Below are 16,014 nucleotides of genomic sequence, written 5' to 3'. Positions count from 1 at the left end.
AGGAACAGGAAGTGACTTCACCACAGGAAATGAAATCACCAATCCAAACATATAAATAGAAAGCAGGAATTTTCAGCATTGCTTCGCATGACGTCCACTGAAGATGTTACCTGGTAAGGTAACAAAACGTCTGGAAATGAACCTTTCAGCTCAGCGAGCAAACCTACATCCAAAATCTCAAACTGAGCTACAAATCTTCTCAAACTCACTGATAGTAAGGTTAGATCACATGGGATCCAGGGAGACACAGCCAGATGTATACATTGGCTTGATGGTAGAAGACAGAGGGTGGTAGTAGAGCGTTATTAGTTCGAAGGCCTGCCGCAAGAGTCAGTTCTGGGTCCACTGTTGTATGTCATTTCTATCAACAATTTGGATGAGAATATAGGAGGTATGGTTAGTAAACTTGTGGATGACACCAAAATTGGTGGTGTAGTGGACTGGGAAGAAGGTTATGTAAAAGAACAACATGATCTTAATCAGACGGGCCAGTGATCCGAGAAGTGACAGAATGAGTTTAATTTAGATTTTGGTAAGGCAAAGCAGGGCAGGACATACATAGTTAATGTAGGGCCCGAGGGAGTTTGTTGAACAAATGGACTTAGGGGTGGTGGTTCGTAGTTCCTTGAAAATGGCAGAATGAAGTTTTGTTGGCTCCTGTTCCTTTACAAGCTTGTGTGTTATTATTATATTCCAACGAATTGATATAAAGCAAGATACCAATGGGAATAATGACACTTTTTTTTGGCTAAGCCAGAAGTTTCGGAGAATGTTCTCAGACTGCTTCCTGTGTATTAAAAAGCCAGCACACTTGAGTTACATTGTCAGCTGCATAATGAGTTTTACAGGTACTCGTCTTTAATGTAACAAGATTTTAATTGGCTACGTTTTTCAAAAGTTTGAATTATCTGTCCAAATGGGGCAAATAAAAATTAACCTCACCTCCTTTTTCACCCCACCAATAGTACTGCTAGATGAGCACGACTTTGTCTGCAGCAGGTTACAGGAACTAGCTAAAATACTTACACTAAAGCATCAAGGTAGCTGCATAGCTGTTTTTAATTACCCCAAATTTAGTGGGAATAAAGTATTTTCTTCAAGCCTTATCATAACTCTGCATGCAGTTTGTCATGCTAAACTGGATGGTACCATAAATAGTAATTGTATAGGTGTCGGAGATGCTGTACACTCTGAAATTCAATGCTAATAGATGTCCTAATGGACATTGAACTGATTGTTCTCCATATGTTCCCTGTTTCTGCAAGTCGTGCAAATACCACCCAACAGCTCACAGTGACAGAATTGCAGTCTATAAGTGGAAGCCAGTACAAAGCCAGTCTGGCCAACAAAGCCACTAATATATGGTGGCCCACTGAAGATTAACAGCTGTTTTCCCTTTAATTGGATTGTGTAATAGTTACTTTAGCTAATAATTGGATATGATTCTCAGGCTATGTAATTCAGGCTAAAGGTGCCATTTTTGCTGGCCTGTAGTTGAAATGCATTATTGAAGTTGAGCCTGTAATCCGTTTTAGTAGGCTGTTAGAATGGTATAATGGGAGGGATCCAAAATTGTTTTGCAACTCACTCTTGCAGCCTACCTGTCTACTAATAGGTAGGTTGGCATTTTTGGAAAGATTGAAGGAGTGGTAGAAACCTCATTATTATAACCTTGCTGTTTGGCAGCTGTGTTTGTTTTGATTTTGCTCCTTTTAGATATGTTTCCTCTCTGGGAATTTTCAGCAACCGAAATTTGAAAATGAGTTTGAGGAAGTGCCAACTTCATTTTGATTAATCAAGTCTTAACTGTCTATCCCCCCCTGCTGATTGTGATTGCTCCAGTTTCATTACTTTAAGCTGTTTATTAATTATTCTCCTCCAAAAATCCTCTACTTTGTTGAAGAGAGGTGACCTTTTACTGGACTACCATCAGACTTAGTATCTTAGTATCTCTATCTTTCTTTCCCCTTTGCCCTATTTCCCTTTATCACCTCTCTCCCAAATTTCCTTTGTTTCACTGAAGGCAATCTCACTCCTCCCTCTACTCCCTCTTCAGCAATATCTGACCCTCTGTGTCCTTCAATTCTGAGGGAAATGCCAGAGATTCCTCTTTGAAGACAGTCTCCTTGCCTCAAGTTTCGAGGTCATTGGTGTTTGTCATATTTTATGACTAGGCTCCCATTTGAAACTGTGCAGATGAAGCTCCCACATTTGTCATGCTCTCAAAGCCCTTTGTCTATCAAAACTTTGGAAAATTGAGCTACCTTTCATGAATATTTAAAACTGCATAGCAAAATGCACCCAACCTACCTAGTACTACAATAATAGATTTTATATTGCAGAGAAGTAACGTTTTTCCATGGGGAGAAAGGTAAGTGTGAACAATTGTTTTTGCTGTGCAGTTTTAAATACTGACAAGCTCACTTTTTCAAGCTAGTGGTTAGGCAAAAAATGTAAACTCTCTTCATGTGAGTATAGCCATGACTAGAAAGCGTTAAGTCTTGCTGATCTGTCTTCTCTTTCTGTCTTTTTATTCTCTTTTTTTCAGTTTCTCAATATTTATGTAACTCCTTTATATTTTTTAATGTTCATGCATCTATTTCTAAATATCTTCAATATTTTTCTTTCTGTTTCATGGTGTGGTCCTGAATAAGTTGCAGCTTCCTCCAGTTTAGCACTGACCTCCCACCACATGATTCCAGCCCCATCTCTACTGTCGACTTTCTCACTTTCAATCTGGATGACTCTCAGCCTCACTTTGACAGCACTTTATTACCATTGAAAGTTTGTCATTACAAGGGGCAAGAAAAGAATTATCACAACTACAGCAACAAGTTCCTCTTCAACTCTCAAACTATCCTGACGTGGATGTATATTATCATTGCTTTGTTGTTACAGGGTCAATATCTTGAAATGTTTTAACATGGGCTGCTCTTGTTCCTATGAACAACATCAGCATAACTACAGTTGAGAAGCCCAACCTCAGGGCAGCTAACATTTGGCACCGAACAAGGCTTTTCAAATGTCATCCAGATCCTGAGACCAAATAATTTGCAAAAACTTTGGTGAGCTTTAAGCTTCTCCTCCAATCACTTAGCAAGATTTCAGCTGCCACCTTTGTAATGTTGCCTGTCCCTGTCATACATTCTCTGCTAAAGAAACCTTTGTCACCTTCAGATTTAACTACTTGCTCCTGGCCTCCCATCCTCCGTAAGCTCTGAAATACTGTTAGATGTAATACACCTTCATCCACCTTGTTTCCCATCAGCCTGAGATCACAGACCTCCGCTTGCTTTCCAGCACAATACATTGTGCTCAAAACCCTGACCTGTTTAGGGTGTAGGATTGCTCGCTGAGCTGTAGGTTTGATATCCAGACGTTTCATGACCTGGCTGGGTAACATCATCAGTGGCGACCTCCAAGTGAAGCGAAGCTGTTGTCTCCTGCTTTCTATTTATATGTTTGTCCTGGATGGGGTTCCTGGGGTTTGTGGTGATGTCATTTCCTGTTCGTTTTCTGAGGGGTTGATGGTTGGAGTGCCAGGCCTGTAGGAATTCTCTGGCATGTCTTTGCTTAGCCTGTCCCAGGATAGATGTGTTGTCCCAGTCGAAATGGTGGGTTTTTTTTCTTCCGGGTGTAGGCCCAGGATACACGAACACCAGCTAGCCACAAAAAGACACGACCTTCTCTCTCTCTCATAGTCCTACACCCGGATGAAAAAAACCACCAATTTGACATAAACAAACACACAGATCTAGATACCATCTATCAACCCCTCAGAAAATGAACAGGAAATGACATCACCACAAACCCCAGGAACCCCATCCAGGACAAACATATAAATAGAAAGCAGGAGACAACAGCTTCGCTTCACTTGGAGGACACCACTGATGATGTTACCTAGCCAGGTAATGAAATGTCTGGATATCAAACGTACAGCTCAGCGAGCAATCCTACACCCTAAACCTCAACTTGAGCTACAAACCTTGCAAAAACCCCTACCTGTTTTCAGAAAGGAAATTTTGACAGCTTAAAGTTTGCACATGTACAACCAAAGTGTGACTTTTTCAAAAGTATGAATAAAACGAGGATGCTTTCCAGACCTTAATCTCATCTCAGTTTCTCATTACAGTGAAACATATCCTGATATGTAGCACCATATTTTATTATGTCACATATTTCCTCAAATCAGTTTTTAAAAACAATTGTTCATACTTAACCACTTTCCATGGGGAGAAAGATGCTTCTCTCCAATATAAAACCTATTACTGTAGCACAAGATAGGTTGGGTCAAAAAGGTGTTGCATTTTGCTATGCAGTTTCAGCTACATGTGAAAGGTAGCTCAATTTTCCAAGCTGGAGGTTAGGCCAAAAATATAAATTCTCTTTCATGTCAGCATAGCCGTGACTAACAAACCAAAACAACATGTTCAATAGCTAACATTCCATTTTCTTGTATAATTTAGTAAACCTTATGTTGAGGTATTCATATTGAAATGGAGTTTTTTATTCAAATGAATTAGTGTAAACCATTCTGCTGAGATCATTAGAGAGCATTACCTTTACATAGTCTGTAACAGGGGAAGTTGTAAATAGTTGAATGTGAGTAAAATCTGTTCTTTTGATCAGGAGATGGCAGTATTGTAGAATCATGGAATTATATAGAACATAAGGAGACCCTACATCTCATCATAACTATGCCAGCTCTTAAAATGAGTTAGCAGTTGGTCCCCATTTTTTTGCTTCTTTTTCCACAATCCTGCAATTTCACTCCCCAATTATTTTTTGAAAGTTATTATTTAACGTACTTTTACCACCTTTCCAGGCAGTGAATGTATTCGTCTGTATAATTTGAGTCTCTTGAGTTAAGATATCTGAAATATTAAATTAGCCTTTCTAATATTCAATGATTGCCAGGATTTAATAACATGCCTATAATGTTTTTTCGGAATATTTAAACATGATGTATCAATCATTTTCTAAATGAAAACTGATTCTGAGATAATCATTCTTGACTCAGTCAATGCCCAATGGATTCTGCTGTCCCTTGGAGTTAGAAATGATGCCAAACACAATAAGGAGACTGATGTAAAAATAAAGTTGGACTGCAATTGAGCATCAACCATGAGCCCACCTGAGAAACCAAAATGAAAATGGCAGTTTTGCTAAAATAGCAAAAGTGTTCATATGTTTTACCTTAGCAATTCCTCAAAAATGTTCTCTTTGATACTTACTCTCACGATGTTTTTCAAGTTTCATTGAAATTACCTCATTCCAATCATTTGAAACAGCTCCAATTCTGTGTACCATGGGCATACTGTAGGATGCACCCTTGTGGCTGCAGCTTCACCTGTGTTGTGACCCCCCTCCCCCCCCAACTTCATCTGTCTGATCACTTAAGTGACAGAGTATAGAGGCCCAAAAGTTTCCACACAAAGAAAAGTTCCACTTGATGCTCATGCACCTCCTGCTGGCTTGGTTACAAAGAAAACACTGCAAACCTGCAAAAAAAATGCACTTGCGCAATTCTAACAGTTCCCTAAGTCTGCAGAAGGGATTACAGCATTTAAATCTTTTCCATCCTGTCTGTCATTATGTTCAGTTTATTTTCATTTTGAGTGAGTGTCAACTTGGCTCATTTATTCTAATTTACTTATTTATTTTTTTCATCTGTTATGTTTTTTGTTATCTTGAGACTTGACATCCAGCATTGCACCCGAGTGGAACAACTTCAACTTGCATTTACATAACACCTTTCACACAAAGTATCTTGAGGCACTTCACAGGACTGTTATCAATGAAAGTTTGATACAGGCACACTGAGAGGATATTAGGGCAAATTTCTCTGTTAAAGAAATAAGTTTTAAGGAACTTGTTAAAAGAACAAAGAGGGATGGGTGGAGAAACAGACAGATTTAGGGAGAGCATCCCAGAGCTTAGTGCTCCAGTAGCTGAACGTGAGACTGCCAAAGGTGGGACATTAAAACTGAGGATTGACAGTGGAAGGAACAATTAAGTGTATTCAATTTGTTCGTGGAGCTAAATTAAGAAGCTGAGGAATCTTGATCATGAATGAACCCACCATATAAAGCTGGAGATAAAAAGGCAAAAATGGAATTGTGTTTTACAAATCTAAATTTGGTGTCATGTGTCCGTATGTTGTGTTCAAATATTTTACATTTACATGTTCTGGCAAGGGCGAGTTTGGCTGAATGCTTTAATTTGCTTCCCAAATCTTTTCCTTCTGTGACCCCATTGGACAGAATATCTTTTTGGTGCCATTTGACCAATATTCCTCTAAACCCTTCGTATTTATGTACCCATCCAGATGCCTTATACATGTTATAATTGTACCAGCCTCCACCACATCTGCTGACAACCTGTTCCATACACGCACCTCCCTCCACTCACCTCTGCATGAAAAATTTGCTCCTTGGATCTCCTTTAAGTCGTTCCCCAATTACCTTAAACCCTATCCCCTCTACGTTTGGCCTCTCATGCCCTGGGAAAAAGGCCTTGGCTATTCACCCTCTTGCATGCCCTTCATAATTTTATAAACTTCTGTAAGGGTCACTCCTCAGCCTCTGACCCTCTAGGGAAAAAGCCCCAGCCAATTCAGCCCCTCCCTACTGTTCAAACCTTCCAATCCAGGCAAATCATTTCTGAACCCTTTCAAGTTTCACAACATCTTACCTAAAAGTTTCACCAATATCCTGTACAGTTGCAACATGACCTCCCAACTCATTTACTTAATGCACTGACCACTGGAGGCAAGCATACAAAAGGCTTTCTTCACCACCCTGTTTACCTGCCACTTCACTTTCAAGGAACTATGAACCTGCAACCAAGGTCTCTTTGTTTGGTAACATCTCCCCAGGGCCCTGTGATTAACTGTATAAGTCCTGCCCACATTTTCCCGACCAAAATGTAACACTTCACATTTATCTAAATTAAACTCTATCTGCCACTCCTCAACCCATTGTTCCATCTGATTAAGGTCCCATTGCATTCTGAGATAATCTTCTGCAGTTCCCTAGCTTTTCCATACCACCTTTCTTAAATAATGCCAACACATTCGCCACCCTCCAGTCTTCTGGTACCTTACCCATGGTGGTTTTGGAGATTGGATTACCTACAGCGTGGGAACAGGCCCTTCGGCCCAACCAGTTTACACGGACCCTCCAAAGAGTAACCCACCCAGACCCACTTCCCTCTGACTAATGCATCTAACACTATGGGCAATTTAGCATGGCCAATACACCTGACCTGCACATCTTTGGACTGTGGGAGGAAACCGGAGCACCCAGAGGAAACCCACGCAGACACGGGAAGAACGTGCAAACTCCACACAATCGCCCAAGGCTGGAATTGAACCTGGGACCCTACTAACCACTGAGCCACCGTGCCGGTTGTTGTTGATGCAAACAAGGGACCCAGCAATCTGTTCCCTAGCTTCCCACAAAGTTTGGAGTTATGCCTGTCAGATCCTGGGATTTATCTACCTTTATGCATTTTAAGGCCTCCTGTTCTGTAATGTGGACCCTTTTCAAGACATCACTATTTATTTCCCCAAATTCCCTAGCTTCCAAGTCCTTCTTCACAATAAACACTGATACAAAATATTCGTTTAGTATTTCAGCCATCTCTTTTAGTTCCATGCATTGACATCGCGTTGATCTTTAAGGGGCTCTATTTTCTCCCTTATTACTCTTTTGACTTTAATGTATTCGTAGAATCTCTCTGAATTCTCCTTTACCCTATTTGTCAAAGCTACTTCATGTCCCCTTTATGCTCTCCCATTGCTGCTTGGAGCTCAGGTCCCCAAACCTTTAGCTCACATCCCATTTTAGATTCTGAACCATGTTTTGGTCAGCCCTGTCCTAAATAATACTGGATAATGGCCTAACAGGGCACTCAAAACTAAACTGTCCAGTCTAAAAACCAGGTCAGTGATACCTCCATATGCAAGCATTTTACCATTGCCATTTTAAGGGGAATGTACAATACTAGCATCTTTATGCCACTTACTCTTTTTGATGCTTCCATTTTCTGCTAATCTCCATCAGCTACACATCCGGAAGTTTAAGGCAGTGATTCCCATGACAATTCCAGTCATAAAGTGGATTCTTCTGCCTCTGGGCCAATATAAATTGGCCCTTGGGAAAACTGAACAAGTGTCATCAGCTGCCTTTTTATAACATAAAAGCATCTTAAAGCTATTTCCAGTATTTGAGTGGCCCAGAACAATGGGCCATGGTTACAAGATTAAATTTGAGATTTAGAACAAAAGACGAGAAGTGTTTTGCCTGTGGAAATTTAATTGAGGGGGATGAAAGAATAGCAGTTAGGGGAGTTTGAAAATGAAATGCATAAATATGTTTGAAATTATTTTATATATAAAGAGGAAAATGTATATTAGTTGGGATAAATTGCCTATTTTTATGTTGCAACTACTGCTTTTCTGTTTGATGCACCTTCTTGCCTCACTGCTTTCATAAAGCTGTGCATATTTTGTCTGCCCTGTACTCCTGGATGTGTAGCAGCTGGTGATCTGCCATCTCAAGATGCCAAGAGCACCCAGTAGTGCATCTGGCAGAGTAGACCTAGAACTTCTGTTGCTTTTTGAAGGTGGCTTGTTTTAAGAATGATAAACCTGAAGTGACTATTTTATAGCTGAGCTATTAAAGTGCAACAGCACAATTAACTGTTTATTGCATGCTCTATTATAATGTGCAATATGTGAAAGTGAAGCATTTCATCCGTACTTTTTGTTCTAAATTGGTTTTCGATTCTAAATTGGTATTGGTACAAATGGTTAATGGCAGCTGTAACAAAGTTTCAGTAATATTATGATTTTGAAAACATTACACTTGGTTTAGTAGCAAACAGAAAAATAAATAGAGGGACAGGGCACTAAGGTCAGTTGGTTGTGTTTGGCTGGCATACCATAGCAGCAGATTCAAGAAAGCTGCTTTCCCACTGAATGGACCTCTCAAATTTCAAATTTAATGTTGATCTTGCTCTTTGTACACTTTTTCTACAACCATAGCATTGTATTCTTCTCTCTATTACCCTAATGCACTTTGTATAGTATTGATCTGCCTGTACTCAATGCAAAACAAAACTTTTCACTGTGTCTAGGTACATGTAACGGTAATAAATCAAATTAAATCAATCCCTCTCCAGTATGTGTCAATCATCATGTTAGTTCATTGTCAACTTTGCAGATGTTGTCCTGACCTCATTTGACTTCAGTCACTCGGCTTTCTGAATAGCTCTCTTCTTCAAGTATAGTGCCTCTCAAGCTTAAGTAGGATGTGTACAGACTGGACACACATTACTCACAACTTTCAAAATAATTTATTTTCTGGATTGTAGTCATAAATTAATCATCAGCTTTGAAAACCAAGTATCTCTTTGATTATGGTGTTTTCTATGTAACACGTGCCAGCTAAGAGTTTCTTGCCACTCATTCTACAGCCCCGAGAATTATAACCTAGAATGTTATAACAAAGAACAATAAATCAACAAAAGATATAACATGTTTCACCTTGTAAAAATTAAACCATATGCCAAAAGGAATGTGGTGTTGATCTGAAGCTGAGGCCCTGTTCTTATTAGTTAGTAACGCACTTCCTCTTCAAAGGCACACAATTCCAATTTTTTTTCCATAAATTTTGAATTCATGAAAAACAGTTGTGTTACTAAACATGGCAATAGAGACTTAGCCAACTATATTGCACTAATTAGTTGTAATATAACATGTCACATATTGGTCTAACGATATACATTATTTGTTTGTTGAACAGTTACATTATTTCACTTTTCTTATGCCTGAAGTCTTGTTATTAAATTAGTACTAATAATCACTTAGATATATTTCTACTGTGGACATTTCGTGACAGTTTGATAAACACAAACCTATTTCATGCAGGATCTTTACCACTTACAGACAGGAAAATCTGTGACAGATCTACTTCCAGGTCAATAGGTGAACATTATCCAACTGTACTTTGAGCAATAGGTGACCTAATGGTCACATTTAATGCACAAACGTTTGGATTCACCAACAATGTTCTACATATCATAATAAAGTCAAAAAGACTTCAAATGATAGATTGCGCTGTTTTGCAAATAAAAGGACAAGAAATTCAGAATGGCTAGTGTGGGAGTGTAATTGTCTTTGAGAATAACTCAGCTCCTTTCTTCTTTCAGCAGGACTCTTGGTCTTCTTGTCGACCATTTGTCATATAAATCTCATTAGAAAGGGAAGAGGCTTAGTGAGTGGAGCTTGAGTACATGACAATGTGAGGTTTCTGACTAATGTTCCTTTTCCTTCTATTGCAGAATAATGCAGATCAAATCGGATTCCAAGTTGGTGGAGGTCTAACTGCTCTTGAGCAAATCCTTCAAGTTGTGAATACAGTTTCCAGCCCTAATATTTCTCCTCGGATTCCAGTCAAGTTAGTACCTTGCTCTAAAGCTTGCTTTTCAAAACGAGTCTTTCTACATTGATTGTCTGTTTCTGGGTATAAACAAACAGGGGATTGGGGCATCACCTTTGTTGAATGAATTGTTGAATGAAGACTGAATCTGGAGACTAATGTAAAAAATCCCTTCATGCCATTCACAGAAGAGTAGGAAGTTATCCCATTATCCTAATCAAAGTTCTTCCCTCAATCAATAGATTAAATAGTTTATCACCTGTACATTATCAAGTACAGTTGGATAATGTTCACCTATTGACCTGGAAGTAGATCTGTCACAGATTTTCCTGTCTGTAAGTGGTAAAGATCCTGCATGAAATAGGTTTGTGTTTATCAAACTGTCACGAAATGTCCACAGTAGAAATATATCTAAGTGATTATTAGTTCACTGTTTATTAAACCTGCTGCGTGCAATTTGGCTGCTGGGTTTGCCTGAATAAAAATATCTTCATGTGAAAGTGTAATATATTACATGGGAAAAAATTTTGAAACATCCCAGGAACTTGAGGCACTCATAAATGCATGTTATTTTCTTTTACTGCCTTTTTGTTATGTAACACGACGAGGAGACTTTCATACTTGCAATCAATCCTGTACCTGAAATTAGTGTGCTGCTTAATGTCTTAAAGAACAAGTGGATTAGATTTTCTTACCCCGTGCATCATTGTTTCATTAATTTTTTGTGCCGAACTCTCTCAGTCCTGCTGCTGGGTACATTAAAGATGTTGAATTTTGAGTTGTTCATTCCACTATAGAAAATTCAGAAGTATCTCTTATCACTTTCCTCTGATTCCGGTGTCATTAGGAACTTGGCATATCAACAGTAGATGGTACAAAGCTGCAGTTGTGCAGTTTAACAGGTAGGCACACTAGCATCCTGTGCCAGTGTACAATCATTATTTCCATTCAAATATGTAGAGCTGTATCAGCCCAAATTAATATTCATCCCTTTGTCTTCCTGCACAAGCTTTATTATTGTTAATTATTATTGTCATTGATACCTTTGTGTTGAAATCTCTCCATGATCTCACCGTGTTCTTTTTTATAACTAGTTATGCAGTTGAATAGTATCTTTCTCCAATTCTAGTTTCATCTGGATCCCTGATTTCCTTCTCTCAACTGTTGGCAACCTTACTTTCAACTGCATGAGCCCTCAGCTATGGAATTCTCTCCCTCCACATGCACATCTCTCTATTTCTCCTCCTTTGTTACTTTTCTTAAACCCTCCCTACACTTTGACCAAGCTTTTGGTCACCTGGCCTAATGTGTCTTTATGTGACTTGAGATTTTGTCTGATACTGCTGTTATGAAGCAATTGGTTTGCTGTTTTGAAACCATGTACAGTTGTATTTGCTGTTTGCGCAACAATCATTTTACACAAAAATAAAATTGTCACGTGGATTTCAAAAATAATTCTAAATAAGTAATTCAAAATTGATTATCATAGTGTTGCATTATCTGTGTGATTGGATGCAGGCAGATGTTAGCCATTCGTAAATGAATTTGTGATTTCAGCTAATAATGAACTAAATTCCCAATGACTGTAAGGGGAAATTGGTCGAAAAATTATCCCAGCATTTGTTTGTTACAAATTTTTGTTTGTTCACCCAAGTTTGTTTCTTGACCAAGTAAAATAGAGTTTTATTCTCCATCACTTAAACAATGGGTGTATTTGTAAACAAAACCCATGAGAAATGCTTTCTGAAGAGATGTAAGAAAGAGCATCTTCAGGCAATGAGTGCTCATTGCCTGGAACAAAACAGGGTAGCAAGACAAACTGTGAACATGTTTAGAATGACTAAGCTAGGAGAATTGAATTGCAGCTTAATAGACTGGGTTTGAACAGCCCCGCCTGTTTATAGTTTATATGCATTCATTCCATTGGACATTTCTGAGGTGAGTCTAATAGCATCTAAAGAAAAAAAGATCGTTTAAGATTTGTTAATCTTCCCCATTGGTTTTGAGATGCTAACAAAATCAGTGTGCATTTCCATCGTTTTTCATTTTTACTTTTTCACTTCCAGCATTTGCCTGACTGGCAAAGTCTCTCAGGTACACTTTTAAATCATTTGTTTCTAATCATACACACTAATATAACAAAATCCTTGTCTTCTAGCTTCCATTCTTGGACTTCAAACCCTAGCCTTTGTTCAGAGGCAAAATGTATCACTCAGCCATGGAGTTCTGCATTCCAGCTACAGTTTGGAATTATCATAAGAGTTTAACATACAGTGAAATCTTTATTTTCACTGACTGACTCATGGTGGTTTATTTTATATAATTAGTAGGCATAAAGCATTCCTAAAATTGGATTCCTGGCTTGGATTCTTGTGTTATAGAACTGAACTTCAAAAGGTTTGTTGTGTCCCATCAGAGAGGGATTGAGAAAAATAGCTTCTTCCATCTTTAAAGTTTATGCAGTTGCTGAATGGACAAAGCTTTGCAAAGAAAAATTATACTTTTAACCCTTTTGGTGCTTAATGCCAAATAATAAACACTTTTGAAACTTTTAAATTTTCCTCATTTCACAGAAGGCAGAGAAATTGTTTTTGGTTTTGTTGCATTTTATGATCTGGTTTTTAAAAACAAATCACTCTGTTCTGAAAAATTTAGCTTCCTGAGAATTTGATTTAGTTAACAGTAACAAATAGCAAGCCATGACCCACCCCATCATAATCCTTTTAATGCTTCTGTTGAAGCTAAAGGCTCCTGAATCATGACAAATGTTATAAAGCTTATTAATTCAAGTGTAGTATTCAGTATTCCTGTTCAATGACTCTACAACAGTTGAGAAATTCCCAATTTATCAACAAATCCTGCATTTAATCAGATTTGTATTTTATTAAGGGAGTTACATGATCCACTTTGCTGTCTGTTCTCCATGGATACTTTGGCAGCTACTCCGCTAAACAGACTAGATGTTGAGAGTATACAGGTTTTTATTTGGTTTATGTCTGTGCAGCAGGCATTGGAGGGACCTTTGTTACATATAGATTGTCTGTTGGCATCTGAAGTAACCGCATTCTATTAGAATGAAAATCAAAAAGGGAGAATTCAGCTTTTGAAGTGCAATGTTCAAAAGAGTACAGCACCATCAATGAATGAGAAGGCCTAGTTTTTTTTTCGTATTCATTTGTGGGATGTAGGTGTTTCTGGCTGGCCAGCGTTTGTTGCCCATCCAAGTTGCCCTTGAGCTACCTTCTTGATCTGCTGTAGTCTACCTGCTGTGAGTTGACCCAAATTGCCAGTAAGGTGGAAATTCCAAGATTGTGACCCAACAACCGAAGGAATAGAGATATATTTCCAAGTCAGGATGGTGACTGGCTTGGAGGAAAACTTCTGAGCTCCCTGTATATCTGCTGCTCTTGTGTCTCTAGATGGAAGTGGTCATGGGTCTGGAAAGTGCTCTTTGAGGATATTTGGTCAATTTCTTCAGTGCATCTTCTAGATAGTGCACACTGCTACTACTGAGCTTTGGTCCTGCTCTCCCATCACCAATGGAGCAACAATATTCATTCCCATTTGCATCAGCTGGATGGCAAATTCATTACCAACTGCCACCATCCTTCAAGAGGTTTGCACGGGGTGCTTTGGTACACTTTGTTTCAAAACCATTTCCATGTTAATGCTGAAACAAAAAGATCAAATCCGGTCAGGGCATTTCAGCCTTTGAATCTTTTTCACTATTCTGTAACACAATGGCTGATTTATGACCATATTTTATTCACTCATGGGATATGGGTGTTTGCCCATTCCCAGTTGACCTTTCTAGCTGTCAATCTAATAGAAATCATGCAAGGTTTTGTTATAAATTAAGGTTCTTCTCAATTTAAAAAAAAATTAATAGATATTGCTCACTTGCAACTAAATTCATTAGTTTTTGACAAAGTTGTGCGTGGTGGACTAATTAGTAAAATTAGGTCATATGGAATTCAGGGTGAGCTTGCCAATTGGCTTAATGGCAGAAAAAAGAGTAATCGTGGAGGGTGCTTTTGGACTGGAAGCCTGTGACCAGTGGTGTTCCACGGCCATCGGTTCTGGGTCCTCCTTTGTTTGTCATTTATATAAATGATTTGGGTGAGAATATAGAAGACACGGTTAGTAAGTTTGTGGACGGCACCAAATTGATGGCATTGTAGACAATGAAGAAGACTTTCTAAGATTACAACGGGATCTTGATCAAATGGGTCAATGGGCTGAAAAAATGACAGATGGCGTTCAATCTGGATAAATGAGAGGTATTGCATTTAGGGGCTTGCACAATCAATGGTAGGGCCTTGGGTTGTGTTGTAGGGCAGAGGAACATAGGGATGCGCGTACATAATTCTTTGAAGTTTGCATCACAGGGTGGTGAAAAAGGCATTTGGCACACTTGTTTTCATTCCTCAGTCCTTTGAGTGTGAGAGTTGGGAAGTCATGTTGAGTTGTACAGGACATTGATGAGGCCTGTTAGAGTCACAGAGATACAGCACTGAAACAGACCCTTCAGTCCAACTTGCCCATGCCAACTAGATATCCTAACCTAATCTAGTCCCATTTGCCAGCACTTAGCCCATATCCCTCTAAACCTTTCCTATTCATATACCCATTCAGGTGCCTTTTAAACGTGGCAATTGTACCAGCCTCCACTACTTCCTCTGGCAGCTCATTCCATAAATGCGCAATGCTCTGCATGAAAAAGTTGCCCCATAGGTCTCTTTTATATCTTTCCCCTCTCACCCTAAACCTATGCCCTCTAGTTCTGGACTCCTCCACCCAAGGAAAAGACTTTCTCTATTTATGCTATCCATGCTTTTATAGACCTCAGCCTCTGCTCCAGGGAAAACAGCCCCAGCCTATTCAGCCTCTCCCTTTAGCTCCAATCCTCCAGTCTTGGCAACATCCTTGTAAATCTTTTCTGAGCCCTTTCAAGTTTCTCAATATCTTTCCAATAGGAAGGTGATCAGAATTGCATGCAATATTCCAAAACTGCTCTAACCAACATCCTGTACAGCCGCAACATGATCTCCCAGCTCCTATACTCTATACTCTGACCAATAAAGGAAAACATACCAAATGCATTGTTCACTATCTATCTATCTGCGACTCTACTTTCAAGGACTTATTCTTCTGGCATACTGTGTCAAATTCTGGTTGCCAAGCTATAACAAGGATTTTAATGGGCTGGAGAGGGTTCAGAAGAGATTTACCAGGATGTTGCCAGGTATGGAAGGTTACAGTTATAAAGAAAGACTAGATAGGCTGGGACATTTTGCACTGGAACATAGGAGGTTGAGAGACGATCTGGTAGAAGTTGATAAAATAATGAGGGGTATAGACCAAGGTAATGATAGTTGTCTTTTCCCTAGAGATTCTATTTCAGTAACTGGTGGCTCCCCAAGGATTAAAAGATTACTATTGATGTGTCCTAATTGCTTGTTGTTTTGTTCATTGTTCTGATGAAGTCAAATTCTTAGTCTACCACAACACGGATTATGATCAGAATTGCCAATAACTGATGACCGAGTAGATTTGCCCACCCGCAGAA

General features: G+C 39.0%; 1 protein-coding gene across 6 annotated transcripts in view; it reads left to right on the top strand.

Annotated features, from left to right (window-relative positions):
- The window catches only part of scaper (S-phase cyclin A-associated protein in the ER), a 311,736-nt gene that overhangs the window by 188,756 nt on the left and 106,966 nt on the right, over positions 1 to 16,014 (top strand). For all 6 annotated transcript variants that reach the window (XM_043680385.1, XM_043680382.1, XM_043680384.1 and 3 more), the window contains one exon: positions 10,348 to 10,463. In XM_043680385.1, coding sequence (XP_043536320.1) covers positions 10,348 to 10,463 — 116 coding nt within the window. The remainder of the gene's footprint in view (positions 1 to 10,347; positions 10,464 to 16,014) is intronic.

Source organism: Chiloscyllium plagiosum, chromosome 40 (genome assembly GCF_004010195.1).
Source record: "Chiloscyllium plagiosum isolate BGI_BamShark_2017 chromosome 40, ASM401019v2, whole genome shotgun sequence".
Taxonomy (NCBI): Eukaryota; Metazoa; Chordata; class Chondrichthyes; order Orectolobiformes; family Hemiscylliidae; genus Chiloscyllium; species Chiloscyllium plagiosum.
This window is presented reverse-complemented; position numbering and strand designations above follow the sequence as displayed.